Source organism: Podarcis filfolensis (genome assembly GCF_964270895.1).
Source record: "Podarcis filfolensis genome assembly, chromosome: 2".
Lineage (NCBI taxonomy): Eukaryota > Metazoa > Chordata > Lepidosauria > Squamata > Lacertidae > Podarcis > Podarcis filfolensis.
The window spans coordinates 87,851,112-87,877,929 of NC_139605.1; the positions used below are offsets into that span (position 1 = coordinate 87,851,112).

General features: G+C 40.7%; 1 protein-coding gene and 1 long non-coding RNA gene across 16 annotated transcripts in view; one reads left to right on the forward strand and one right to left on the reverse strand.

Moving 5' to 3' along the window:
• The window catches only part of TNRC6C (trinucleotide repeat containing adaptor 6C), a 113,296-nt gene that overhangs the window by 52,631 nt on the left and 33,847 nt on the right, over window positions 1–26,818 (forward strand). For 4 of the 15 annotated variants that reach the window (XM_083597844.1, XM_083597843.1, XM_083597846.1 and 1 more), the window contains 6 exons: window positions 12,525–15,113; window positions 22,951–23,157; window positions 23,785–23,954; window positions 25,206–25,286; window positions 25,735–25,792; window positions 26,085–26,230. In XM_083597844.1, coding sequence (XP_083453970.1) covers window positions 12,525–15,113; window positions 22,951–23,157; window positions 23,785–23,954; window positions 25,206–25,286; window positions 25,735–25,792; window positions 26,085–26,230 — 3,251 coding nt within the window. Of the gene's footprint in view, window positions 1–9,909; window positions 10,292–12,524; window positions 15,114–22,947; window positions 23,158–23,784; window positions 23,955–25,205; window positions 25,287–25,734; window positions 25,793–26,084; window positions 26,231–26,818 lie in introns of those variants that run through there. The other 11 variants (XM_083597837.1, XM_083597845.1, XM_083597847.1 and 8 more) reach the window with 6 other exon arrangements.
• LOC310755354 lies at window positions 80–8,644 on the reverse strand. Its single transcript, XR_014544324.1, has 3 exons — window positions 5,782–8,644; window positions 3,738–5,705; window positions 80–3,693 (listed from the first exon to the last, which is right to left on the reverse strand). It is a non-coding gene; the product is annotated as an uncharacterized lncRNA (long non-coding RNA).

Consider the following 26,818-nt stretch of genomic DNA (forward strand, 5'->3'; position numbering starts at 1 on the left):
AGTTGAGAACATTGCCCATGCATGCTTCCCTGAGAGGTTAGAATATAAATGTAATTAACTAAAAGTCTTGAAACCAAGTTAGCAAGAAGCAGCTTGTAATTGTAAAAGCTTTCCTATAGGCAACAGCTAGGACTAATTAATTGAGGCAGTGGTTGTTTTCAGCTAAGTTCTACTGAGGGTAAACCCACTGAAATTACTAAACCCATGTCTGTCAATTTCAGTGGGTCTACTCTTATTAGAACTTAGTTGGATGCAACCTTGTGAAATCATATGTATCTAAAAATGGTGTAAAAAAGGAATACAACTCTCAAAATGGAAGGTGGATCTCCATGGGAAGAGTGCATTCCTTCAACCAAAACCTTCACAGCCTGATGCTTGTATATCTTGAATGGACCAAGTGGTGATTGCTGATCAGCTCATTCTGAGTCCGTACATCTTGAAGTATATTTTGGCTTAAATAATTGTTATGGTGCTTTTGCTTCCTTGATACCCCATTCTGAGTAGACATTGAAACATATTGTGCTTGAATATACTTGTACTGAGATAGGCAGATCCTATAAGCTAAGGTGTATGCTATATGGAGGCCTTACAGTTAACACACCTTTGAAGAGTCTTGCCTGTTCACTTTATTTTGTTAATTGGTAGATTGATTTACTATGTTTTGTCAGAGCTGCATCCTTGCTACAATGTTCAGAAGCTATAAGTGTCCTAAAAGCCATGAGGCAATGTTGCCTTCTCAATGGATTTTGGCTTCATGCTAGGTTACATGTGTATAATTTTAAGGTTTGTTCTGATGTAGCCATAATGCGGATAATCTTAAAATATTCACTGTTACAATAACAACATTAATTTTCTTCATAGTTATTTGTAGCCCGCATAGGAAAACATAACACAACATTTAATCTTGCTTCATGCTTGGTTGACTTCAGGTATTCCTTTCAGATCTTCAGTTCTCATAATAGAAGGCTGTCATGGGGAAAATAGGTATATAACATGTACTCAAGTAATGCTTCATAATATTTCTCATTAACCAATCTTCAGAAACGTTTGAAATCACACATCCCTTCTAAACTCTCTGTATCTCCTGCTCAGTCACAAATATCTGTCTTGCTCCTCTAACCCCTGTGCAGCAGCTTCTTGTCCACTTGCTTGGATCCACTCCCATCTGTTTCTCCTTGCTGCATTTCATCTCTGCTTTGAGTAAACTGGACATCCAGGCAAGCAAGAAATATCAGCCTCCCTCCTGCCTGTTTCCAGCAATTCCAACGCAGTTATAGCTCACTGCCTATTGAGAAATCTTAAATTTTGACTGTTTATGGAAGGGGTGGGGAACCTGTGGCCGTCCAGATGTTGGACTACAACTCCTATCATCCATGACTGGCTGGCTGAGGCAGAGGAAAGTTGGAGTTCAGCAACATCTGGAGGGTCACAGGTCCCCCACTCTTAGTTTATGACATATGTAGATATGATTCAAACATTTCATACTACCAGCTGTTCCCCTGCACAACCCAATCTGAGGAAAGCTGTCCGCAGAATTTGTCCATGAATGCATGAAGCTGTCTTACATCAAAGCTACATACACACTATACCTTTAAAACACATTTCTGCCCTCCAAGAATTCTGGGCAGTATAGCTTGTTAAGTGTTGCTGGGAATTATAAATATGTGAGGGGTAAAAGACAATGCCCAGAATTCTCTGAAGGGAAAGAATGTGCTTCAGAGTTGCTTGAAAGGTATATATGTGTGCAGTCATAGTCAAATCATTGTTTCATCTGGTTCTGCTTTGTCTATTCCGACTGGCAGTGACTTTCTAGTGTTTCAGACTGGTCTCTTTCTCAGCAATACCTGAACATGCCAGGTATTGAACTGGGGCTTTCTGTGCAAGATGAGCCCTGTTGTATCTGACCAAAAGGCCATTTAGTCCTTTGCTCTAAATACTTCCTATTCTAACAGTGGTCAGCCATTTGTGAAGTTTGCAAGCAGGACCTACGTGGACCTACCTCCAGATTGAGGTAGAGGAATGGGAATAACATAGCCCTCTTCCCTTTCTAAGAAGCTGCTGTTTATGCATTGCAATCATTGTCTGACACCACTAGGTCTTCTGAGTCTTCCTTTTATAATTTTGCCAAATGCTTCTACAGCCTTTAAAATGTGTTTGTGGGAGGGGGTTTATTGTTTTGTTGTTTTTGTTTTAACTATCTGTGCTTTTATCTTGTATTTTTACCTTGTGAACCACTATGATGGAGGGTGGTATATAAGTCAGATAGATAGATAGATAGATAGATAGATAGATAGATAGATAGATAGACAGACAGACAGACAGACAGACAGACAGACAGACAGACAGACAGATGATAGGCAGGCAGGCAGGGAGGTAGGGAGGTAGATAGAGCATACTTTCCCCACCTTTGATATCCAGCAACTGGTATCCAAAGGCGTATGGTTTCTGATTGTGGAGGTAGTATGCAGCCATCATGGCTGGTAGAAATTGATAGTCTTGTTTTTCAACAGCCTCCCTGACCGAACTGGCTGAGGTTGTCTTGTTGGAGGAACCCAGAGAGGTGGTTTGGGTGACTTCAGCATGCATGGTGAGGATTCCTTATGTTCAGCTCGGGAGTTCAGGGCAACCATAGGCCTTTTTCAGATAGTTATTGGTCCAAGGCACAGAACAGGGCATAATCTTGATTTAGTCTTCACTTCATGTGAGGAGAGGAGTGGTCTGGAAATAAAGGATGGTGAATATCACTCCATTATCATGGTCAGACCACTTCTTTGTGAGATATGGACTTGCAACGACAATTCTCCCCTGCAAGGGTGGGGAACCAGTTAGGATGGTCCACCTGCTGGAGACTGATGGAATCTGATAGATTCCTAACTGCTGTGGGGATTTTTCAGTGGATAGAACAGGTGATCCTGTCAAGGCCGTAGTTTTGTTATGGAATGGTGAGACACAACTGCTCTTGAAGGCCCTTTCTAGTGCTGTGGAGTCCACTTTGTTTCGTTATATACTGAGAAAGTGTGGTTGATGAAATGGGCTGAGCTAGGGTTGGAGCATAAGTTTCAGTGAGCCACTCTATCTCTGTATTGGTTTGAATAAAATAATTTATACAGAATGTTGACACAATTTATTTCTCAAAACCTGAGTTGGAACTTATTGTTTGTTTAAGTCAGCTGAAAAATTCAGCAGCTGTTACTTTAAGAAACCATGAGAGTTGGCAACTGTTCCTGCTATAAATGCATGATATGATATTGTAGCAGGATGAGCTAGTCCTGTGAGAGTTAATGGGCTTTAGGCCAGCTTATATCATAGCTGAGAAGAATTACTTGTGGATCTCAGAATATATTCCTTCCCAATAATAGCCTGAGAAAAGATGAGGCTAAAAGGGGTCTACCAAAGCTGATCCAGGCAGTATGAATGAAATGCAAGGCTTATTTGGAGTAAGTAAATGGAAGGAGGCATTCTTTCATAAGAAGGAGTTCAAGATACACTGAGTGCAAATCTTTCCAATCCCTTATCCAAAAACAAATGGATAAATGCTTTAGGTATATTTTTTAAAAATCCATTTTATTGATTATTGTGATTAGTAAACTATTTTGCATTTTCCCCGATCTAAATGGTTATGACTCAGAGGGGGCAGTGCTGAAGTCTAACTGAAAGTTCTGTGTCCTCTGAAACACATTCATTGGGATCAGACTGTGGTTCTTCAGACATGAGGAGGAAAGCATTCATGATCAGACTGTGGTTCTTCAGACATGAGGAGGAAAGCATTCATGAACAGCAGGACGGAACCTGAGCAGTAAAGTCAAAATCAAAAAACAGTTTCAGGGGCTAAATCGTGGTGAGGTTTGAGTTTAATTGAGCCCTGATTCCCATTTTTCTTTCATTTGTATGCCTTAATACGCTTAACAGTGATAGAAAAATTGGCTGGCACTTGATTATTGTTTGTAGCAGTTTAAGAATCCTTGTAAGCAAAAAGTGCCAACATCCTTCTTATTGGAGTTGAAGTCTTACCCCATTTTCCTCCAGCTCTTGTGCCTTCTTGTATTGTTTTTGTGCTTCCTGGCTATGCAGTCTTAAGGCTGGCAAAATAATCTTTTCTAGGTATGCTGAATGCTGAAACATTCCTTAAATTCTTAACATTCCTTTGTTTGTTTTTCTCAAAGGTCTGAAGTCCTAGACCTTAAATGCTGGTTTTAGTGTGGTTGTAACATTTCATCAAATTGTTACCAGCTAATATGAGATCTTTAATTGAAAATACATGTGTTGTATCCAGTGCTGTGCGAGTGAAGCTGCACTTGTGCAATGGGACTGCAGCCTTTTGTGAACTCCCAAATATGCTCTGGAGGCCTGCCCTCTTTTGGGGGTGTGGGGGACTATAGAGGACAGGACAGGAAGGTGAAGGCACACTCAGCAGCATTTGGGTGCAACCCTATGTATTTTAATATGTTTATTCTTGAAAGACAGTTATCCTGCAGCCTCTATGCAAATTGGTTTATTTTATTCTTCCTAGTGGATTAGTTCATGTGGAGTTATACATAAACCTTAGGGTTTTGATTGAAATAGGCTGGGTTTAGAATGCATTCTCAGTTATAGCCGTGTGATTCTGCTTTGTCCTTTATTTAGGTTTTTAATTCTGCCTAGCCTTGATATTTCTGGGTGGGGAACATATGAAAACAATAGCAGTAAAATACTTTAATAAGATAGGAAAATAAATCTGCCATCAGGTTTCATATGGTTTTGAAGCACATTCTGCTCAATCTTAAAACAAAATGATTTTAGTTTCTTGGTTGCACATCAAATGTTTGAATGTCTGGAGAAGAACTCCACTTTTGGCAGAGGGCCTTGGATAGATTTTCTAAGTGCTGATGCTGTTGAAATCTAAATATGTAAGTGGAGAACCAACGAGAATGCTAGCACCAAATGTACACTTGAAGGAAAGATGACAGGAAGGAGAAGTAATGGAACTGGAGGAGTTTTATGCTTTCCAGTATATCTTTAAACTGAATGAATAATAAAATTGCTAAGATACAACATAAATTTCCATGGGCAGTAATCAGTTACCTAATACATAAAATATGTATGCAAATAAATGCCATATTTGTTAAAACATTATTATTGCTAAACTATTTATACCCTACTCTATCAGAGCACTTTACATATGGTTGCCAGGTGATTTCTGATCCAGGCAGCTTTACTTTCATTTCTTCAGCAGTAGAACTGTTGAATGCATTCAGGCCATTTTTGAGCATTATTGTTCCATATTTTGCTAATTAAAAACATATTTTCATGTAGTATAGCTGACGACTTTGAAAAGCAGATGTGTTTTGGAAAACTCTCAAACTAGAGTGAAAATTAAAGGTGGGTATGGAAGTGGAAAGCTACACACATTCCAAAATATAAGGACAACCACTTTTGTGCAATGCCTAAACAATAACTTAGCATTTAAAGAGAAGTAGACTTGTGCATGCTATTTAATTTCTTAAAGATGGGTGACATATCTGTGACCACTATTTTAGATGCACCTCTGCACATAATTTATGAGACCTTGTTAAAACTGGATGCTAGCTTAAACATTCAGACTTCACTGAATTACAAACGATTGCATTGCCTTGAGTATCTTGAGGTCTAAAACTATGAAAAATATTCCTATAAATGCAGTTTAGTCCAAAGTTCACAAAGAATGAAAGGAGAATTTCCCCAGAATTCTGTAGAATCATAGAATCATAGAGTTGGAAGAGACCACAAGGGCCATCGAGTCCAACCCCCTGCCAAGCAGGAAACTGTAGGTTCTGATATATTTGTTAATATCCCCTTTTAAAACCTTGTCACTTGCTGTACCTGTTATATGATACTTATTGAAATTCAGACCCCTGATATTTCGAAATTTCTGAGTGATAGCTAATTAAGCCATATTTAGAGTAGACCCATTGAAATCAAGGTGCTTAAGTTACATAATTCCATTGATTTCAGTTGTTCTACTCTGAGTATGACTAATATTGGATATCGTCCACTGGTTGCCAGAATACGTTTCTTGTATTATAATATGTTCCTACATTATGTTCCCAAAATACATTAAGTGCTTAGTACACTTTTCATCATCATATAAACATGAAATTTAAGTAGTAGTTTGCTCAAAAGATTTTGTCCCTGAGCCGAACATTGAAATGTGTGTTAATATAATTTTATTTCTCAATGGGGGAGAGGGAGGAGAGTGAACAAATTAACCCACTACCCAGTGGGGTATATTGGAAACTGAATGAGAATTCTTCAAGGCTATCATATCATTAAAGTTTGGCTACATGGAGAAGGGGGTTCAGAACGGTCAGAAGGAGTGTGTGAGACATGGCCTTTGCATCTAATAATAGCTGAGCCTTAAAATGTTTGTCTCGAGGTTAAGGAAGAAGAGCATCACTTTGGTAGTTGGCTAAACTTGGCATTTGGAAGGCTGTGAAAAGTGTACTATGTAATCAGTAACCTTTGCTGCCTTACAATGGAGTTTTTGTATATTTTTAGCATGGCTAATCGGTTTTGACTGGGTTGGAAGTTGACCTGCTCTTCCTGCTGCTTATGTCCCACTTGAAGTCCTAATCTTCCTTTGGGATGTTTGTGGGATGTTACTTGCTGTGGTGGAGAGGAAGGTGCCTATCATGTAAAAGAAGTTTAGGATTTCAAATGACAATTCCAGATAAATAGATTAATTTCTAAGCAGAAAGCTGATTTTAATTTATCTCCTAAAATGTATGCACATGTTTGTTTCAAGTTACATATACACATATATGTTGTCCTAAGCATTATGATACTCTGTTAGAGGTGGCCACATTATTTTATTTATTTAAATGCATTTATAAATGTCTTATTTTTTAAAAAAACCTCTGTGTAATTTCTGTGTAAAATTATATTAAAAAGTAAAATTACCATTTTTGTGTGCTTAGAAGATTATTGCAATTGTAACTTGCGCCAAAAAGAGAACACTGCTTTTATTTTCTGCTTGAGACTTGCCTAAAAAAATTCCAGACATCTGAGAAAGTAATATAACTGGAGAGTTGTAACTCTCTTTTTGCAAAAAGAAAAATATTTTCTGCAGGGCTGAAAGAAAAGAATAGCTTTAAATTGATAATCTGTAATAAACTACACGTACACCACCTTTGGTTCTATGATGGAAGAAAGTCAGGATATAAAAGCAACAAAGGGAAAAAAATGGAAAACAGCATTAGTAATTGCTGCACCCATTACTTAGTGACATAGAAGTGGTTGGGTGCAAGACTGGAAAAGTGGTTTTAATTCCTAGGGCCAGCATCACATTTTGGGGTTGCCTTTGTCATGGTTTTAAATGCCAAACTTAAACTTGTAGGTGCTTGGCTACCAGGTGCTTGGGAGTCTTCCAACATTGGCAAGATCCTGCCAACAGCTGATCTCTCTATCTAGTATGTCTGTGAGTAATTGGAATAGTTTGGAACAATTTTAAATACCTTTGAAGTCTACCATGTTTAAAGGACAACCAAGTAGCTACAAGTGCAGAGTATAACTCTTTCCAGATATACATTCTGGAGTGAAATATATTCCTAAATGCCCATCCCGTCCCCATAGGATGCCTGACAACTATAGCTCAATTCAGGACACCTTTGGGATGGAAAAGGAAGACAGATGTTGGTTAATAGGGCAGAAGTAATTTTATTTCCTCATAAACTAATGTCTGGCTTTTCAGTATTTAGCAATTGTTAGAAACTAACTCGTAAATAGTACTTTGAACACATCACAGTGGATTTTTAAAAATTAAAAATACATATTTGATACATTTGTAGCAGGGCTCAAAATTAGCAGGTGCATTTTGCACCCAAAGATTTTCCATTTGCGAGCACCTCAAAAAGTCTGAGTGCCATTTTTTTTGCGCCTGGTTGTCACTCAAGGATTACTGAAATATATGTGCTTTGAAGCCTCAAAGTATATGTTAAGGATAGACAATATGTTAAGGAGTTGAACAATAAAGAGTAGAGTGTTTTGAAAACTGAAGTACGGTACCAATACTTTTATTTTAAACACCAAATTAAACATGTACTAACAATTTCTGCTAAAAATGTGATATTAACAATGTGTCACTTATGTGAATTGCATATTAATTCATGCTTATCAAAATAATAAATAAGAAGTGTTGCTGACCCCCCTCCCCCTGGCATCTAGATATTCTGTTTTGGCGCCCACAACCCAGGTCCCAGAAGCCATTTGGCTCCTAGCTATTCTATCCCTGTTTCTAACACTACTTTGTAGCAGATATGTTGACATATCTGATATATTTACACCTCCCTCCTTCGATTAGTCATTTACACACATTGACAGCCGTGGGATGGGGAAACCTAACAAGCCACCAACCCAGTGGTTCAAGGTGATATTCAGTGTCACCAGCCCATCCTGTGGGCATCTGCAGGCATCCTTGCTTTAGGCTTTCAGGTGTCTCTTGAAGACTTTCTTACACTGACGGGCCTATGCAGTATTTGATCTGGTTTTTTTTAAAGTTTTATAATTTTTTAATATTGTTGTTAGATTATGAGAAGGTGGTACAGAATTACTTTTAAAAGAAAAATAAAATTTACAGAAAAGAGAATCCAAGAATTTGCAAAATGAGAGCAAAAAAATTAAAGAAAATACTGAAACCCAAAAATATAAATTCTTAAGAGAAGGTAAAGCAGTTGCAACGACTGAGGAATTGGTGGCAGCTGCTTATGACTAAATGTTCAAAGAGACATCAGTGATACAGTGTCATTTAATAAAAGAGATTGTTGGCCATGTATACCCTGCACTTAAAAATGGTGCCAAAGTAACCTAAATGCATATAGGCTTCAGGATGTAGAAATTTGCAGGCAAATTCATGCAGACTAAGCACATTTGCATTTTTAATTTTACACGCTTTTTTCAGTTACACAGAGGACAGTACACTGTGCAGGTAAATGAACCCTTGCATGCTGAAGACTGCAGGACATTTGAAGTTCTGGCCACTGGAAATCTTTCTCCTTTCTCAACAGCTCCTCTGGCTACTTCCATTAGCAATGCCTGCTCATTTTTGAGCCTAGCATATAACTCTTATGGGCTAGAAACTTACTTTTTAAAATTACAGTATATATATCTTAAATTCACAGAATGTTGGCTATGTTCCTTCATATGCTTGGTGCAGTTTTATGTTTATATTTTTAGGAGCTAGATAATGTTTTGTGTGCAATTTAACTTTTTTGTTTCTGAATAATTGCAGCTGATTCTTCTCCTATGAGATCCGCTGTGGCAAGTTGATGCATATTTTAGTTACTTCTGGGAGTACTTATCCTATGCTAGGACAACTATATTATTAGTAGTAATCCCTATTGGTGGTCGATTTTATAGTCTTAAAGGCTGGATAGATGGATGGCACCGTAATTCATAGCTTGTATGCTATAAATCACCTGATTTGCTCTCAAAATCTAGGAAGGCTGACAATGAACTTTAAGCAGCAGTAAAAGAGTTCCCTCTGCCATTCCATGCTTTGAAATTGCGAGAGGGAAAAGCACTTACAGCCTATAATGTATTGTTTGAGCACGCAGTGACAATGCTGTACGCTCACAAATAGAAGCTGTGATTTTTAATAGACTTGCATGTTTTCAGCTTTCGCGATAAAGGCAGAGAAGTAATTAAGCACCTGGAGGCTTGCCAGGTTCTATATAAGGTTTGTCCCCAGTATTGTAGTTAGTGCTGGTATGCCAAGTGTGTGTAGCACTGCTGTTTAGAGAAGGAAAGAAGAGGATGGAAACATGAAGGAGGCAGGAATGTATTTGCATGCAGCCAATCGGCAATATGCGGCTGTTCTTTTGGCTGACTTTCAAAAACCAGAAGAAAAGCAGCCACCGTGCTAATTGTGGCTAGGTCTCGAAGTGAAAATGTTTTGTGACAGTTGAAAGAATTTAAAGAGGAAGGAAGATCGGTTTAGTGTCAGCTGCAATTAGATAATCAAAGCTTTAAAATCCTCATCTGTTGATACCTTACCCAGAGTTAAGGGGGCTGTGTGCTGCTGGAGGTGGGGGTAGGAGTCTCCCTGTGAGGAAAGGGCATTTCCAAAGCCAGCACAGCTAGGGCCTGAGCAAGCTTGCAGGTTGTCTGGGCGCACACTTGCACTGAGCGATTTTCTTGGCAGCTCTACAGGATGAGGCTCACTCTGTACACAGCCGACATATTGAAGCCGAGAGCCCAGGCGAACCTAGATGCAGGAGGGGAGACAGCTCTGCACACAATGTAGCGTCTCCTAGGATGGTTGGGCAGCACCTTTTCTCAGGTATTTCATTACTCGTTGGCCCCTATAGAGCAGCAAGGGGGGGGAAGGGGGCAAATGGCATCTGCTTCTGCTAAATCAGTTTATTACATAATGTTTCAGAGACAGCAGCAGCAGCACAGCGTCCTAAGCTTTTGGCTGCCTTTCAGGTTTGATAAAATGGCGTCCTCAGAGAAAGAGCTGCTTGCTAAAGATATGCTGCGCTGGGCAAAAAAATGAAGTTGTTATTTGTCATTATCTACTGCTGTTTGGTTTTGGAGTGTTAGTGTTTCATGGAGTACTCACTATCTAATAATGAAGAATGCTCTTTTTTACGCTGCTCAGCTCTTTTTCTGAACGCATTAAAGGTTCCCACATCAGACGGAACATACTTTGTAGCATACCGTAGTGAAGAAAATTAAAAGAGTAATAGGCTTTTCCACATGCGTTGCCTAATTTTGGATTTTGTCTCTAAATAAAGCTGTTTTATTTAGCGTTCTCATCTCTTAACCCTTCCACATTTGCATATGCCTTTCTGGGAAAGTCTTGACAGCTTCAGCATTTATGGAGTCAGTGTTGTTGTGAAAGCAAACTTGCAGGACAGATTCCCACTTAAATGTTTGTGCTTTTTGAATTCCTGACTGCATAAACAAGTATTTCAGCTACTAGAATGAAAGAAACAAATAGAAAGAAGCTGACTTTCTGGATGCTTTCAAATTTGTACTAGTTTTGAGATTAGTTCTGACCTCAGATCTAAGTGCTGATCAAATCAGTCAATGTCTGTTCATGTTGGTAAACATACAAGCTTAACCATTTCCCATTGAATTTGAATGGAGTTTTTTTGTTTCAGGATGCACATTTATAGTGAACGTCCATGTTTTTCTTCATAAGGTTACATTTTCACTCTGATTTCGAGATTGCTTTCTGATATGTTTTGATCATTTAAAATACTGATTATGATATCAGATCTTGGAGTTACATTAAAATGTTCATTGAGGTCATGGTACTAATTACTTTTTATTTCCGGCAGGGAAGTTATTGTTGCCCCAATTTAGAATTGTGGAATTTTGTCACATCAGTCTTAAAAAACTCAAATTGTCGAAACCTACAGCATTAACAGTTTAGGGGCTGGCTTATATCTGGACGAGGCACAGTGTAACAGCTGTTTGAGAAGATCCAGCTTATTTGTAGAGGGAGATTGGCCTGTCAATCAAGTATCATTTTAAAGTCACAAATCATATATGACAAGTACAGAACATGCAATTTATATTTAATAGCTATCAGTGCTATAGTACAAAATGTAAGTGATCTTCATTATTAACTACCGTCATAGTTACCTTTTTTTAAAAGCACCCATCTTTTTGATTGTTCATATATATGAAATGAATGAAAGGCCTCAATCCTGCAGCTATTTACAAGCGGTTCTCTATTATACCTTGTGATTTCTAATCTATGACCTTGGTCTAAGAGCCTAGGCCTGTCCTTTGCTGTGATGTGGACTAGTATGTTGGCTCCTGTTTGAAGAGACCCAGTCCTGTGCACCAGCACTATGTGTGGCTCCACCTTCTGTGCTAGAGTGATAGTATGTATGCCAACGAGTACCAGACGTGTCATCAAAGTCTTAGTTTACAGTGATAATACTTTCTAAAGTATTTCTTTGATTTCATTTCATGCAGTGAAAACATACAACTGAAAGTGATAACAACTCATATGTTTGAGAAGTATTTTAATATTGGAAATCAGTCCTCACAGTGAAGTTTTTATCTCTGTTTCTAAATTTAACAAGGCATGAATAACTGTTCGTTGACCACAGAATACGCTTGATTGGTTTTGTAGATTTTTTCTTTCATTTCTAGTTCCCATTTAATAGTTCAGCTTAAAATGTATGTGGCATATAGGAAAATATTGGAAATTGCATGCCCCAAAGTATTGCTTATTATATCTGACCCTATTAGTGCAACCTAATAAAAGAGAAATAGTACTATTGTCTGCATGTAAATCCTTTGTGTATTAGCACTGAACATACTTGTTTTTTCAGAACCTAGAATTCAAAATGCATTATTATGCTTATTGAAGAATTTGTTTCTATTCACAAGCCGTGCTTCTCCAAGGGCTTAGTGAAAGTTGGGAACCCCTACCCATAAGCTAGACTATAAAGGACTATAAAGAATGTAAACATAACAATCAAGCCAGAGTTCAACTGATGTATCTGGGTCATTGGATAGCAGACTAATTTACATCATGTTTAATTTTTCAGACCTTGGTCACAGCGGATTGGGAGACCATTATGAGAATACTCACTGGGGACAGCAGCCCACTTTCCGAAGTGAAGCCAATTGCAGCTGGGATAAAGTGATAATAGACAGGACTGACAAGGAAGCGTGGCCTTCCATTACAGGAACTGAGACTGAATCTGCCTCAGAATGTACTACAGACACTGACTCTGCCTCCAACTGTGGCTCAGAGAACAGTAGCATGGCTACAGGGAGTGCCCAAGGCAACTTCACTGGACATACAAAGAAACCCAATGGCAATAATGGCACCAATGGAGCACTCATCCAAAGCACTTCTAACCAGAGTGCCCTTGGAGCTGGTGGAGCAAATGGTAATGGAAATTCAGCCAGAGTGTGGGGTGTTGCCACAGGTTCCAACTCTGGCTTAGCTCATTGCTCTGCCAGTGGTGGGGATGGAAAGATGGACAACATGATTGGAGATGGTAGAAGTCAAAATTGCTGGGGTGCTTCCAACTCAAATGCTGGCATTAATCTTAACCTTAATCCAAATGCCAATCCAGCTGCCTGGCCTGTACTCGGACATGAAGGAACTGTGGGAGCAGGCAACCCTTCCAGTATTTGCAGTCCAGTCAGTGCCATAGGTCAGAACATGGGCAACCAGAATGGGAACCCAACGGGCACCTTAGGTGCTTGGGGAAACTTGCTGCCGCAAGAGAGCACAGAACCACAAACGTCCACTTCTCAGAATGTGTCTTTCAGCGTACAACCTCAGAACCTTAACACTGATGGACCAAATAACGCTAACCCCATGAACTCTTCACCAAACCCTATCAATGCAATGCAGACAAATGGACTGCCGAACTGGGGCATGGCTGTTGGCATGGGGGCCATCATTCCGCCCCACCTGCAAAGCCTTCCTGGTGCTAATGGGACATCAGTTTCTCAAGTCAGTGGGGGAAGTGGTGAAGGAATGGGCAATTCAGTGTGGGGGATATCCCCAGGTAATCCTGCCACAGGAAACAGCAATTCTGGGTTCAGTCAGGGGAATGGAGACACTGTGAACTCAGCATTAAGTGCTAAACAAAATGGATCCAGCAGTGCTGTACAAAAGGAAGGGAATGGAACAAGTGCATGGGATTCGGGGCCTCCTGCTGGTCCTGGGATCTTAGCATGGGGCAGGGGCAGTGGCAACAGTGGCGTTGGTAATATGCATTCTGGTGCTTGGGGCCACCCAAGCCGCAGCACCAGTAATGGCGTTAATGGTGAATGGAGCAAGCCCCCAAACCAGCATTCCAGTAATGACATCAATGGGAAAGGATCAACAGGGTGGGATAGCTCTAGTGTTACCAGCCAGAATCCTGCCATGCAGCAGGGCAATGAACAAATAAACTCTTGGGCCAAAGCTGCAGCATCTGGCAACACAGGTAGTGAAGGCAGTAATGATAGCAATGGGAGTCAGAATGAAGGCAGTACTGGGAGGGAAGGAACTGGAGAGGCTCGAAGAAGAGACAAGGGAATGCTAGACCAAGGACAAGTCCAGTTGCCAAGGAATGACCTTGACCCAAGGGTTCTGTCCAACACTGGATGGGGACAGACTCCTGTAAAACAAAACACTGCCTGGGAATTTGAAGAATCCCCAAGGTCTGAACGAAAGAATGACAATGGAACTGAGGCCTGGGGTTGTGCAGCTACTCAGCCTTCAAACTCGGGGGGCAAGAATGATGGGTCCATCATGAACAGTACAAATACCTCTTCAGTATCTGGGTGGGTCAGCTCTCCACCTGCAACAGTTCCAACTAATACAGGTTGGGGCGACAACAATAACAAAGCGCCAAATGGCCCAGGGGGATGGGGAGAGCCGGCAAGTTCTACTGCTGTCAATAATGCTGCTGCTGCCAAAAGTGGCCACACTTGGAGTGGGACCACAAATCAGGAGGACAAGTCGCCTACTTGGGGTGAACCTCAGAAACCCAAATCTCAAAACTGGGGAGATGGACAGAAATCAAATCCAGGCTGGACTTCAGGGGGTGGAGATTGGGTTGATTCCTCATCTGTCCCTGGACACTTGGGAGATGGGAAAAAGAATGGTTCTGGATGGGATGCTGACAATAGAGCAGGGTCTGGCTGGAATGATACTACGCGTTCTGGGACCACTGGATGGGGAAATGGCACAAACAGCAAGGCTAATACAGGTACGAGCTGGGGGGAATCTTTAAAACCTGGTCCTCAACAGAATTGGGCTTCTAAATCCCAGGACAACAACGTGAGTAATTGGGGAGGAGCTGCTTCTGTTAAACAGACTGGATCAGGATGGGTTGGTGGACCAGTGCCAGCCAAACAGAAAGATAGTAGTGAAGCAACGGGGTGGGAAGAGCCCTCTCCACCATCCATTCGGCGCAAGATGGAGATTGATGATGGTACCTCAGCTTGGGGTGACCCAAATTACAATAACAACAAGACTGTAAACATGTGGGATAGAAACAATCCTGTAATCCAGAGCAGTACCACAACCGCCACCACTAGCACCACCATTATCAACGCAAACATGGCTGAACCTCAGCCACCGCACCAGTCAAGTGCCCAGTCAAACCGGTCCCCGCTGCTTGGTCCAGGTATGATACAGCTTTTGTTTTCTCAAAATATGTATGCTACCTTTTGGAAAGAAACTTTAATAAGTGTGATGTAGGCATTATTTGTTTATATTCAAGCTATACGTCCTTCCTTAAGGATAAGTTTGTATTTAATACGAATAAGGTATAAAAAGGTGTCCAAAATACTCATTGCTATTAAAATTTATCATTTCATTTTCCATTCTGAATTACAGCACACAGGCAGGGCAGACACAAGAGGCTAAGTTAGGGTGACCAGATGAAAATTTCATATATGAAAAATGATATGCAAAAGGATAAAAGAGGCAGACAATATGCCATTAGATCAGTCTGTGGATCATCTTTCTTTTGAAATTGTGGTTATGATAATAATTGTTTTACTAAGGATGGAGAAAAAAATCAAAAAGGTATAAAGAATTATCAGATTATGAAATGATTTTGGTAATTGGCTAGTGATACTAATACCTTGTTTTAGAATATACATAGCCAAGTTGGTGTGTTTAAAGCCATAATCTGGCAATTCTATGGGACATAATGGTTGTCAGTTCATTTGCACATGCTTGTCAGATCACTATCTCTTCATAGGACATATCTGACAATATCATCTTCATTAGGGAGCGTTGCTGTGGCTCACATTGCTTGCCAACTCCCCCAATCCCTTTGCCAATCCCCTTCTTTCACTCAAAGCTCCCCATCCCCTCACACCTCATTTAATCTGTCTAACTTTTGCCACCCCAGTTGCAGATCCCCATCCCCCAAAACATACCCATACCCTCACAGCTTGCCTCATCCCAAGATCCTGCTGCCACTTGCAGACACGGCAGGGGAATGAAGAGGAGAAAGTCTTTCTCCCCTTTGCTTCACACTGCAGTGGTTTGAGGCAAGTTATGAGGAGAGGGGGGAGTTTTTGGCAAACATTGGGCAGCAGCAACAAAGACAGGGAGCACATGAAGGTCTGCCAGGGTGCATGCTCACTCTGCTGGACTGCCTGCCTGCTCATTCAAACCCCAGGCGTCCCAGGTGGTAGTGGCTGCAGACAGAACATGGGAAGGCCTTCCTGGGTAACCCACCTGCCGTTTTGCTCTGCCAGCTCGCTCACTTGTGCTGCCAGCCTGTCTGCTCTGCTCACTTGCTCTGCCTGCTGTTGTCACTGCAGTTCTCATGGCCACCTATTGGCAGCCACACAAACTGCAGCATGACTTTTTTCTTACAAAAATATTATATGGTAAGATATAATTTCATCATGTTTTTGAATTTACTTTCTTTGCTCTGTTGCTGTTTGTCCCTCTTTGATGTGCATTCTCCGACACTATCCATCTGTTTCTGTTACTCTGGCTGTCTCCTGCCAAAGACACATTTCTGCAATTGTGGCTGTTACCCAAGAGGCTGCTTAGTTGTTGAACCAGTGGTTTTTATTCATGATCTCATACAAAGAGATTTTTGTCTTAAGAAATAGAAAACTCTGTGTTTACTTTTTATTTTTTGCTGAACAAAATAATTAGCTGTAGTTTGTGTTGTCCTAGTATTTAAAAACTTCCAATTTTTTGCAGCAGTGAAGAAAACCTTTGACAATCCTTGTACTTTTAGCCAGTCCTCAAGTTTTAACTTACCACTACCAGATGAATGCAGCTCCTAATCATTAATGCTTGCCCCCCCCCCAATTTTAATGTCTTTGTGCCATTTTCTCTATTTCACTTGATAATGTTTAAGAAAATATTTTTGGAGGAGATTTTATCCAGTCTGAATGTCTTATGTACTTGGATCTCATGCCCCTAGAAATCTTGTAACCCTTTGACCAGATTTGGTAGGGTTTCGTATAATCAGTCCTGTCTCTAGAATCCTGAGTTTTCCTGACTTTACTACATTTATAGTCACATGAAGGTAGATGAGCTACCTGTACTGAAGTTCATAAGTAGTGACATATCAAGCTTGGGTAGGAAGATTTTAAAGCACCTATTACTTCAGCATTAAAAATGAATATTCAATCCTTTAGTGGGATGTGGACATCTCTACAAAGTGGGCATGATTCAACCCCTACCAAGTGCCCTGGAAGCTTCACATGTGGGCAAACAGCTGTGAACCATGATGGAACAGCTGTGACAGTCTGCCCTGATGTGGGGCCTTACAGGGGCAGATGTATCCTGTCCCCTTGCCCTTTGTGCTAACCACATCAGCTGCTGTTCTACAGCGTGAGTCTTTTAAAAGAGGCTCTGTGAAACATGTGTACTCTGTATCCACAGGGCCTCTTTTAAAGGACTCACCCTGTAAAATGCATTTGTGTGGGGGTCATAATAGATATAAATTTGGGGACAGTCAGAGGGGTGGGATTTGTAGATTTCATTAAGATCCCCCTACCTTTCCCCCGTAATATGAGCACTGGACCCTCCTTGTCATTGTGTTGTGGCCAAGGCATGCCTGGCCAATTGATAAATCCATTATAAATGCATTCACACAAACACACACACATGCCAATGCCCCTGGGGACTGAGCAGTCCAGCCCCTTGTGTACAGGCTGTTCCTATGTGGGATATGTCACAACCCTGTAGCCCCAAATAACGGCCAGCCCTCTCCCACGAGCCAGTATAGAAGGCAAAGTTGATACAGAGATGAGAGTAGCCTGAGTCACAGAAGTGCCAGCAACTGGTACAGCTACAATCTCTGCTCCATATATTTAGGGATCAGCAGTTGAATTCATCCATGAAAACACTGTTTGATATTTTCAGTTTTCCACCATAAATGAAGCGATGGTATATGGCTGAATGAAATGGTAGCTATGACTCTTCCCCACTACCCTAAATTGCATCCACAAAGCGACTCTCCTGTACATTTACTGTGTGCAGACTGCTGAGTTTACATAAGCATGAGGGACTTGGACAAGGCTATCCAGATATTCTAAATCAATGTTTTTCTGGATCAATAATAGCAGCATTTGTTACAAGTTGTATAGTAATATACCAGCAGTAGCGACTCACCCAGTGGGGCAAAGCTGCAGTGCTAGCTTCCCAGCAGGTGTGTCACTGCCACTTATCTTGTGGGACAGGGCGAGCTGGTGTGGAGCTTGATACAGTGTGGATGTATTGACAGGAGGGGTGGATTTGCTCTACTGGTGCATGTTGGAGCTCCCCTCATAAGCAGTCGCCTGCTTAGAAAAAAGGGTCTTTTCATGGGCAAGGCAGAAGAGACAGGCAGCTGGGGTGGCTAGAAAGCAGTATGTAACAGGGAGATAAATGGTAGCTACAAAGAAGGGCTAAGGTATGAGTTTTCCCCTTCTCTCTGACTGAATCCAAAAGATGCCTAAAGATGCCCATCATCTTTCCTCACAACTACCTAGTGCAGTTATATTTACAGGCCTTTCTTTACAGCCACATAGCCTAGAAACCTTTTTGGTTTCCTTTAAAGAAAAGCTGAGATTTTCAGGCTCATCTGCAATATGTGTTTGGGGTAGTCCCGATTCTTGCTGTTGATTTGGCCCCAATATAAGCCCCTCACCTCCACTATGTAGAAAACTACCCATGTGAGCTGGGTCATCCACACAAATGCCTCTTCTCCCAGAGGGAGAGGCTTCTGTGTGACCAGGAGTTTACAGAGAAGCCACACTTCAGATGGCAGATTATCTGCATGGTGAAGGACAAGAGATTACACCTCTCCTCCACAACATTATTTCAGTGCCAGCTCCTAATGAATTGCACAGCTGAGTTCAGCAGTACTTCCCGTTTGGGGAAACTAGCATGAAAACACAACACAATTTGAATGTAACTTAAAACTCTAGTAATGTAATGTGGTGACCTTAATAAGACATGAAAATCTCTTACTTTGAATCATTTAAATGCCCCCAGTGACTTATAGAATCTATTTATATTGTAAGCTACAAGAGTTGCACTAGAAAAAGGCTGTTTATGTAAGATTTTTTTTTAATTTCTCATTGACTCAGAATTAAATATTTCTGTGGTCTTTTATAGTTCATTGTGTGGGGCTACTATTCCGTAGTATCAGCCTTCTTTCTAGATAATGTAAAAAAATATTAAAACACAGCAAACTAACTTAAAATATATAGACCTAAGTTATTATTTTGTCCCCCAAAGCATGTATAGAATAATAAATCTTTATTTAGACATTATATAGCCACATTTGAAATGGAAGTTTGCACCCTGCATGGTAACAAATGAAGCCTATATGTGCATAGAAAAGTAAAAACCTGGATTAATGCCACTTTGGCTTTCTATCCTAGCTGGGCTGGACAAACAACATAAACAGTTCCAGCAAATAAGATGACAGCACAAAACCCTTCATTTACTGATGTTTTTGTCTACCCGATGATTTATTCTCTTTGTCTGTCCTCTGTTTCCTCTGTGCTTTGAAGTGTTCCTCTAGTAAGGATGTTGTCCTGGTGAGGTACTGTAAGATAAGAAAGCCATTTCTCTGGCTTATTTTCAGCAATAGTGCAGACATAACAAAGTGAGAGGTGAGTGCCAAATTACTTCTCGCTGCCCCTTGCAGGATGAGCTTTCCCCTTCTATTATATCTTCTTACAATTCAATTACAGTGTATCTGTGGGATGTAAACAAAATTATGAAGTATATTATCCACCTTTAGTTATACATGTGGATCCAAAAGCACCCACATACCTTTATTTTAGTCATAGGTATCTAATGCATAAACATTGTTGCTTGTCCCAGGTCATGTGGGGAATTCATAGCTAGTGGGCACTCCTTCCTTGGAGGTTTTTAAGCAGAGGTTGGATGCCCATCTGTCATGGATGCTTTAGTTGAGACTGGATGACCCTCAGGAGTTCCTTCCAACTCTACAATTCCAGGATTCTTAAAATTGGGGCTGTTGAATTCCAATAAATCAGTTACTTGTTGACTTTCTAGCTACAATGAAATAAAGCAGTGGTGGCTAACATATGGCCTTCCATATGTTTTTGGACTCAGAATTCCCATCAGCCACAAACACCATGGCCAGTGTCAGGGATGATGGGAGTTGTAGTCCAGCAACACCTGGAAGGCAACAGGTAGGCCTCTGCTGAAATAAAGTATGTTACCCTATCATCAACCAGACAGCTGTAGCCCTTTAAAAAATAAGCCTGCCTTAATGTTGGGGAAAGCAGGTTAATGTTATGGAACAGTTCTTTGTCTGGGTCATCAAGGAATGCCTTCTACCAGTAGTGAGTCAGTTTATTTTGAGGGATGACACACAAATGACTGGGGTATTTAAAAAATAAGAAGAAATAGCATGCCGAAATTCATCCCCAGTGGAGATCTCCCACTATCATCCTCCAATGCAGTACTTCTAAAGAGACCCAGCTATCTGATCCTGTGAACCTATGAAATATCATTAGTAATATGCTTCATTGGATTGAAGGTAGTATGTGTGAGAGAGTGTGTTACTTAAGAAATGCAAATATACATAACCGTTCTGAAACCCCCAGTGGAGTTTGAATTGTTTCAGGGATTCAAACGTCAGCAATACCCAAGTTACTGTTTAAAGATTTTTCTAACTAACTGCCGTCATATTCAACACTGCAATTTTTTGCACTTGATTTGATCTCTTGAGGACTTTACAAACTATGGGTGTCTTAACACATGTTATTGTTTTCATGTAATTACATGTAATTTGCCAGGGCATGAACTCCCTTGTTGTGCGTAATAATTTACATAACATTGTGTGGCTCAAAACACAATGTATTTAACAAAATGGCTTATACATTACAGATTGGTAGTGATTAATCATTATTATTGAATTTAAAGAGAACCCAGGGAAGCTGGTCCCTCTTTCTTTGTACTTAATAAATGAATACATGTTGCAGTGGAAATTGCAGTATTCAGCTTGAGGTTAAGTGTACTGTTGCAAAGACTCAGAGCTCTTTAAATTGTGCATTCTAGCTTCCTTTCTAATAATTAAGAGACTTAATTTCTTCTATGCCAACATGTATGTCAATATATGACCACAGGATGAAGGCAGAAATGAGGGAAAGCCTTTTAACTCCATGTGAGAGGCATCCAGCCAAAGATTGGGCTGGCTATTTCAAATCTGTTTTTCAACTTTATATTTCCTTATCTCTGAAGTTCCCCATGTCTTATGAATGGACTACTCTTCCTCCAGTCTCCACTACACAAACACCTCCATCTGGCATCAACTCTTCAGTTCTCTCTTTTTCTATGTTCCTATCTTAGGCTGCTTGCCTCCTTTTGCTACTTCACAGGTCCTCCCCTCCTCTCGCTAGTCCCAGTAGCTCCTCCACAGTCTTTGCAGTTAGCTTCACTCCCATAAAATACCTTGGAGCAGGAGTAGCTCCTATTAGCTTAATCAGTCTGTGCAGTGGTCAAGAATAAAGGCAGTTGCAGTCCACCACACCGGCTACCCTTGTCTTAGTGTATTACACAATATACTGTCCTTTTCTGAGCCCAAGGGCACATATGGGAATCTAAGAACTGGTGTGAGCACTACAAAATACCCAGGTTACAGAAAACATCCTGGTAATGCTCAGAACCACCCCCATCCCACACAAAAGCAGGCAAAAGCACCTTGACAGTTCCCAAACAGTCTAGCCACATCTCTACCTGCCCCACACCTGGTGTCACATACATAGGGCAGGTGGCCATGATTTGGGGAAGTTGGCCTCGGGGACCAAATTGGGACCCATGTCAGGCCAAATTTGGCCCACGGGCCAGAGGTTTCCCTCCCCCATTAGGTATCCTTACAGTAAGGATACCCCTGAGGTAACTCCTGTTTTACACACAGACCTGGAAATAAAGACTTGCCCATTTGAACATGAAACAAGGATTTGAACCAAACTCATGGGGAAACACCTTCCAATACCACAGCTCCCAGATCACACACAGTTAACAAATGTTATTTTCTAGATAGCTCTGCCTTGATTTTCTTTCTCTTTGTGCCTGAATAAGATAAGATCAGAATCTGATTTTTTGAAGTCTGCCATGCAAATAAATTCAAAATAAGAATATAAAATTAATCACGTTACTTCAACATGCTGCAGCTCTTAGAGATTTCTTTGGAAATCTCATAACAATAAGTGAAAGCTGGGGGAGTCTTCCCTATATCATACAATAATAATTTAGATAGTCACTGCATGCAAACTCTGTTTATTATCTGATCTCAAGTTGTAAATTACTTTTCTCATGTTTACTCCTTCCTCCAGTGACCATGTTATCCTTGTAAAACGCATAAGGTTCTGTCACTGATAGTAACCTATTGCTCTGGATCAAATCAAGGCATACTCAGCATGTGGTCCAATCATCTAATTTCTTTAAAAATCACTTTGGTTTTAGTTCCCAGATTTAATAACTGCTTCATATGTGTTATCAAGACACACATTACTCCAGGTGTAGCCAAGATAGTACCTACCGGATATTGTTTGAGTCCATCTCCCATCAGCCCCTGGCAGTTTATCCAATAACATCTGGAGGGCACTATGGTGTCTACATCTTCATTTATCTGATCTGATGTGTCTTATTATCATAATCAATTGGCATTTTGTAGGAGGTAGGGAATGCTTACGACTCAGTCATCCAAAAGAATCCACAGGTGCTGTTTCTTATTATGATGCAGGCACCACTTCCTTCACAATTTCAGCAAGTTATTCTTACTGTGCACAGGTATATTCTTTCTTGAAGAGGAAATGAAATGGGTCTGTCTTAATTAAATCCTCTCTCCCCCAATTGCTTCATGTTTAAAAGTTGTCCATAGCTAGGTATGTATGTATGTATGTATGTATGTATGTATGTATGTATGTAACGCTTTCCGGAGATGTAGTCTGAAAAGTTGATTTTATGTTTCTTTGTTTCCTCTAACCATGTCCCCCCATTTCTGATTTCAGCAGGCTGGGGAGAGATGCCTGCTATCCATGCAAAGCCTGAAGCTTCATGGGGAGAGCCTTCCTCCCCTTCTGCTGCAGTTGATAATGGCACTTCAGCATGGGGAAAGCCTCCCAGCAGCGGTACAGGGTGGGGAGATAACTCTGCTGAGTCAGCAGGGTCATATGGAAGAGCAAGTGCACCAGCTGCTGCCCCAGTACTGTGCAAACCAGGTAAGTGTGTGTGTTGATTTGTCTTGGCTGAGTTGGCAAAAAGAATTATAGCTCTGTTTTCATACAGATTACTTTTTTTAAGCTTAAACAGGTACTCTGCTTGATCACTTCTACAACCAACAACGGGCCAACATGTATAACCTATGCTCTTTTTATTAATTCAGACATAAGCTCTCCAAATAGATGTAGCAGTAAAATACAGAACAAGCTCGAAAAAAATTCCAAATATATTGACTTGCACATGATGCTTAGTGTGATCTGAGCGTCTTGGGTCCTCGAGAGGGAATAGTGGCCACATTACTCCTGCTATCAGCTTCTTGTGATTTGGCTTAGTGTGTTTCCTGAACCCAGGCTCGTGGTTTTTCTCACTCCGAACAATGGCTTTTCATTAATGATTTGCCTGGAATGAGACAAATCAAAGGCCTAGGTTCAGATGAATAAGCCACTAAGCCAAGCCATGATTTGGCTCACAGTGGTGCAGCAGTGCTGGAGGGAGGAGCAAAGTGGTTGCTGCCTTCTCAGCGAGAGCCCACATGTTTGTGCTAAGTCTTGACTGATACATGCGAACGAAGCCCATTGATTTTAAAGTATAGGAAGGTCAACTGAAATGTTCCATTCCTCCTACAGCTTCTAAATCTTCTATGCAAGAAGGCTGGGGCGGTGGTGGAGATGAAGTAAATCTCAGTACAAGTCAGTGGGAAGATGAAGAAGGAGATATGTGGAATAATACTGCTTCACAAGAGAGTAATTCCTCTTGTAGCTCCTGGGGAAATGCTCCAAAGAAAGGACTTCAAAAGGTAGGACTAAGCACAGCTGGGTTATAAAAATCAGTAAGATGAGATGGTTCGTGCACTTAATTTTTTATACTTTATCAAACTGTTTTATAAAAGTATGAAAGTCATCATTTTCAAAAAGCACTACAATAAGATTGTTATCCTGTAGTTACCATCACTTGTCTTGTTCAAATGGTGTTGGAAAGCTGGAATGGACTAGAGAATCACTTGATATGCTATGGCCCTGCCTAACAGATTCCTTTGCACCCTGGTGTAGATGTGAATCACGTGTTCTTTACAGACACAAACAGATCTGATTTTTGCAGTATTTCAACATGTATGCAAAGACCACATAGTCAGAATGAGTTCTGACAAATAAGGGACGCAAGAGGTTTACAGGTCATATTGCATGTCTGCTTGCTACCAAGTGTGATAAGCTATTTCTCTGCTGTCCAACAAATAAGGTAGAAAGTAGGAATCTTACTCAGCTGATTGTATGAGATTTGTGTAAACCTGAAAGCCTCCGCTTCCAGCTTTAAAGTAACCTGAGTTCCTCCTTGCATCCACACTTAAGGTATTATAGGTGGCAAAAATTATAGTTAGTGAACAAGCCAGGATCAGAAACCATTTGTTTGATCCTGGCTTATTTGAGCTAACGAGTTTAAACTAACCAGTGTTAATTTAAAATCAAAAACAGACATTCCTTGCTTTTTCTACTTTTGCACAAAAGAGGAGGCTTGCTGCAACTTGTGGATGTGATGCTCAGCCATGCTTAACCATAGAATAATATATTTTCTTTACATCCAAACTGGCCTTATATTGCTTTTCTGACAAGAAGAAACATAGTTCCGCCTCTGGTGTGAATCCAAAACATGCCACAGCTCATGCATGTAGTATTATATCTGAGGTAGAAAATGTGGTGCCCCCCAGATGTTGTTGGATTACAACCTCCATCATCCCTGGCCATTGGCCATACTGGCTGGGGTTAATGGGACTTGTAGTCCAACAACATCTGGAGGGCACCATGTTGCCTAACCTAACGCTATACAATGGTTTAATATTGCACCCAAGCCATCTCACATTCATGCAATATTTATATGGATAGACTTCATGTGGATTTTCATTCTCTTTCCCTGCAATAAATATGACAAATAAAGAAATTTAGACTGCAATCCTATATACTGTTACCTAGAAGTAAGTCCTGTTGAATTAAATTGGGTGTAGGGTTTTCTTGTTTAAAAGTTTTCCATTTTTCCTCTCAATTAATTTTCTCAGGGCATGAAGACATCTAGTAAGCAAGATGAGGCCTGGATCATGAACCGTCTGATAAAACAGCTCACAGACATGGGCTTCCCAGTGAGTAACATTTGGTTTATTTATTTATTTATTTATTTATTAAATTTCTAGCTCATCTATCATGTGGTTCTAGGCCAGGAATATTCATGTGCTAGTATTTCCTCTGGCTTTGGCTTCATGGTGTTAAGCAGTGATAGGAACCTGTAGCCCCCCAGATGCTGGTGCACCCAAGCTCACATAAGTCCCACCCAAAATCAGCATGTCAGATTATGATGTCTTAAGAGAGGAGGTAGTTGCTGTAAGGTGCTCCGAATCATGGCTCCTAGCAGATCCATCTCGCTCCAAATTTTACATATATATTACTGACTTGATTGCAAAATTCCTGTTTCAACCAATTGAATGGTTTGAAACCTCTAGGTATGTCTCCCCTTGTACCTGTTTTACAGTTATTGTAAAATCTATATTGTGTTACATAGTTGTGAAAAAACGCAATTTCTCATTTTTGCAGAGAGAGCCAGCAGAAGAGGCCTTGAAGAGTAACAGTATGAATCTAGATCAGGCCATGAGTAAGTATTTTTGTAACTGAAATAGACAACTGCGGGGGTTGATCTGTTACAATGAAATTCGCATCACTTTTCCCAGCAGCATTATGTCAAAGGATCGAGTTGGTTGTAAATTATCAAGTGCCAATCTTAGTGTTTTAAAAGACAAAATGCATTTTAAATTTCAAGTATGAAGTGTATTAATATCGGTGGGAGTGTAGCAATAGTTGTATCAGTACAACAGTCATTTTGTCTTGATTTAGGGACATTTCCCTCATTTTCTTTGGTGTCTTCATATTGTGTTTACTTTTTGCAGGTGCTCTGCTGGAAAAGAAGGTGGAAATGGACAAGCGTGGAATGGGTGTGGCTGACTACAATGGAATGGTCACCAAACCCCTTGGCTGCCGCCCACCACCGATCTCCAAAGAGTCTTCCATGGACCGCCCCACCTTCCTTGACAAGGTAGGTGCAGCACTCTGGAAGCAGAGTGGGAAGAAACTCTAAAAGTTAGATTAACCTAGAAAATGTGGGTGGGGCAGGTAAATGTACTGTTTTGCCTCATGAGTCTGCTCCCTTTACTTCTTAGCTTACTAGTAAAAGAAAGCATAGTTACTGGAGAGTGAGATGTCCTATTTCATCTGCAGGTGTAGACATTTGGCATTAGCACAATATCGCCACTTGCTGTTTCCAGCTGTTCTTTTCTAGCAGGGCTGGCTAACCTATGGGCCTCCAGACCTTGTTGAGACTACAGCTCATGATTCCTGACCACTGGCCCTGCTGCCTGTAGCTGATGGGATTTGGAGTCCAACAACATCTGGAGAGCCACAGGTTTCCCATTCTTGCCATAAGGCGGAGATCTTTTTTATGTTCCTCTGTGGAGGAGGAACCTCAGTGTTGTACCTCAGTGGTGCCATATCAACAATAAATATTGAGCTGAGACATCCTCTTGCAGTGTGGATATGTGAAATATGAAAAACATAATTTATTTCTCTTGTCTTTTGCCAAGTAATCGAGAGACACCAGTAATAGTTTTTAAACTTCCCCAAATAC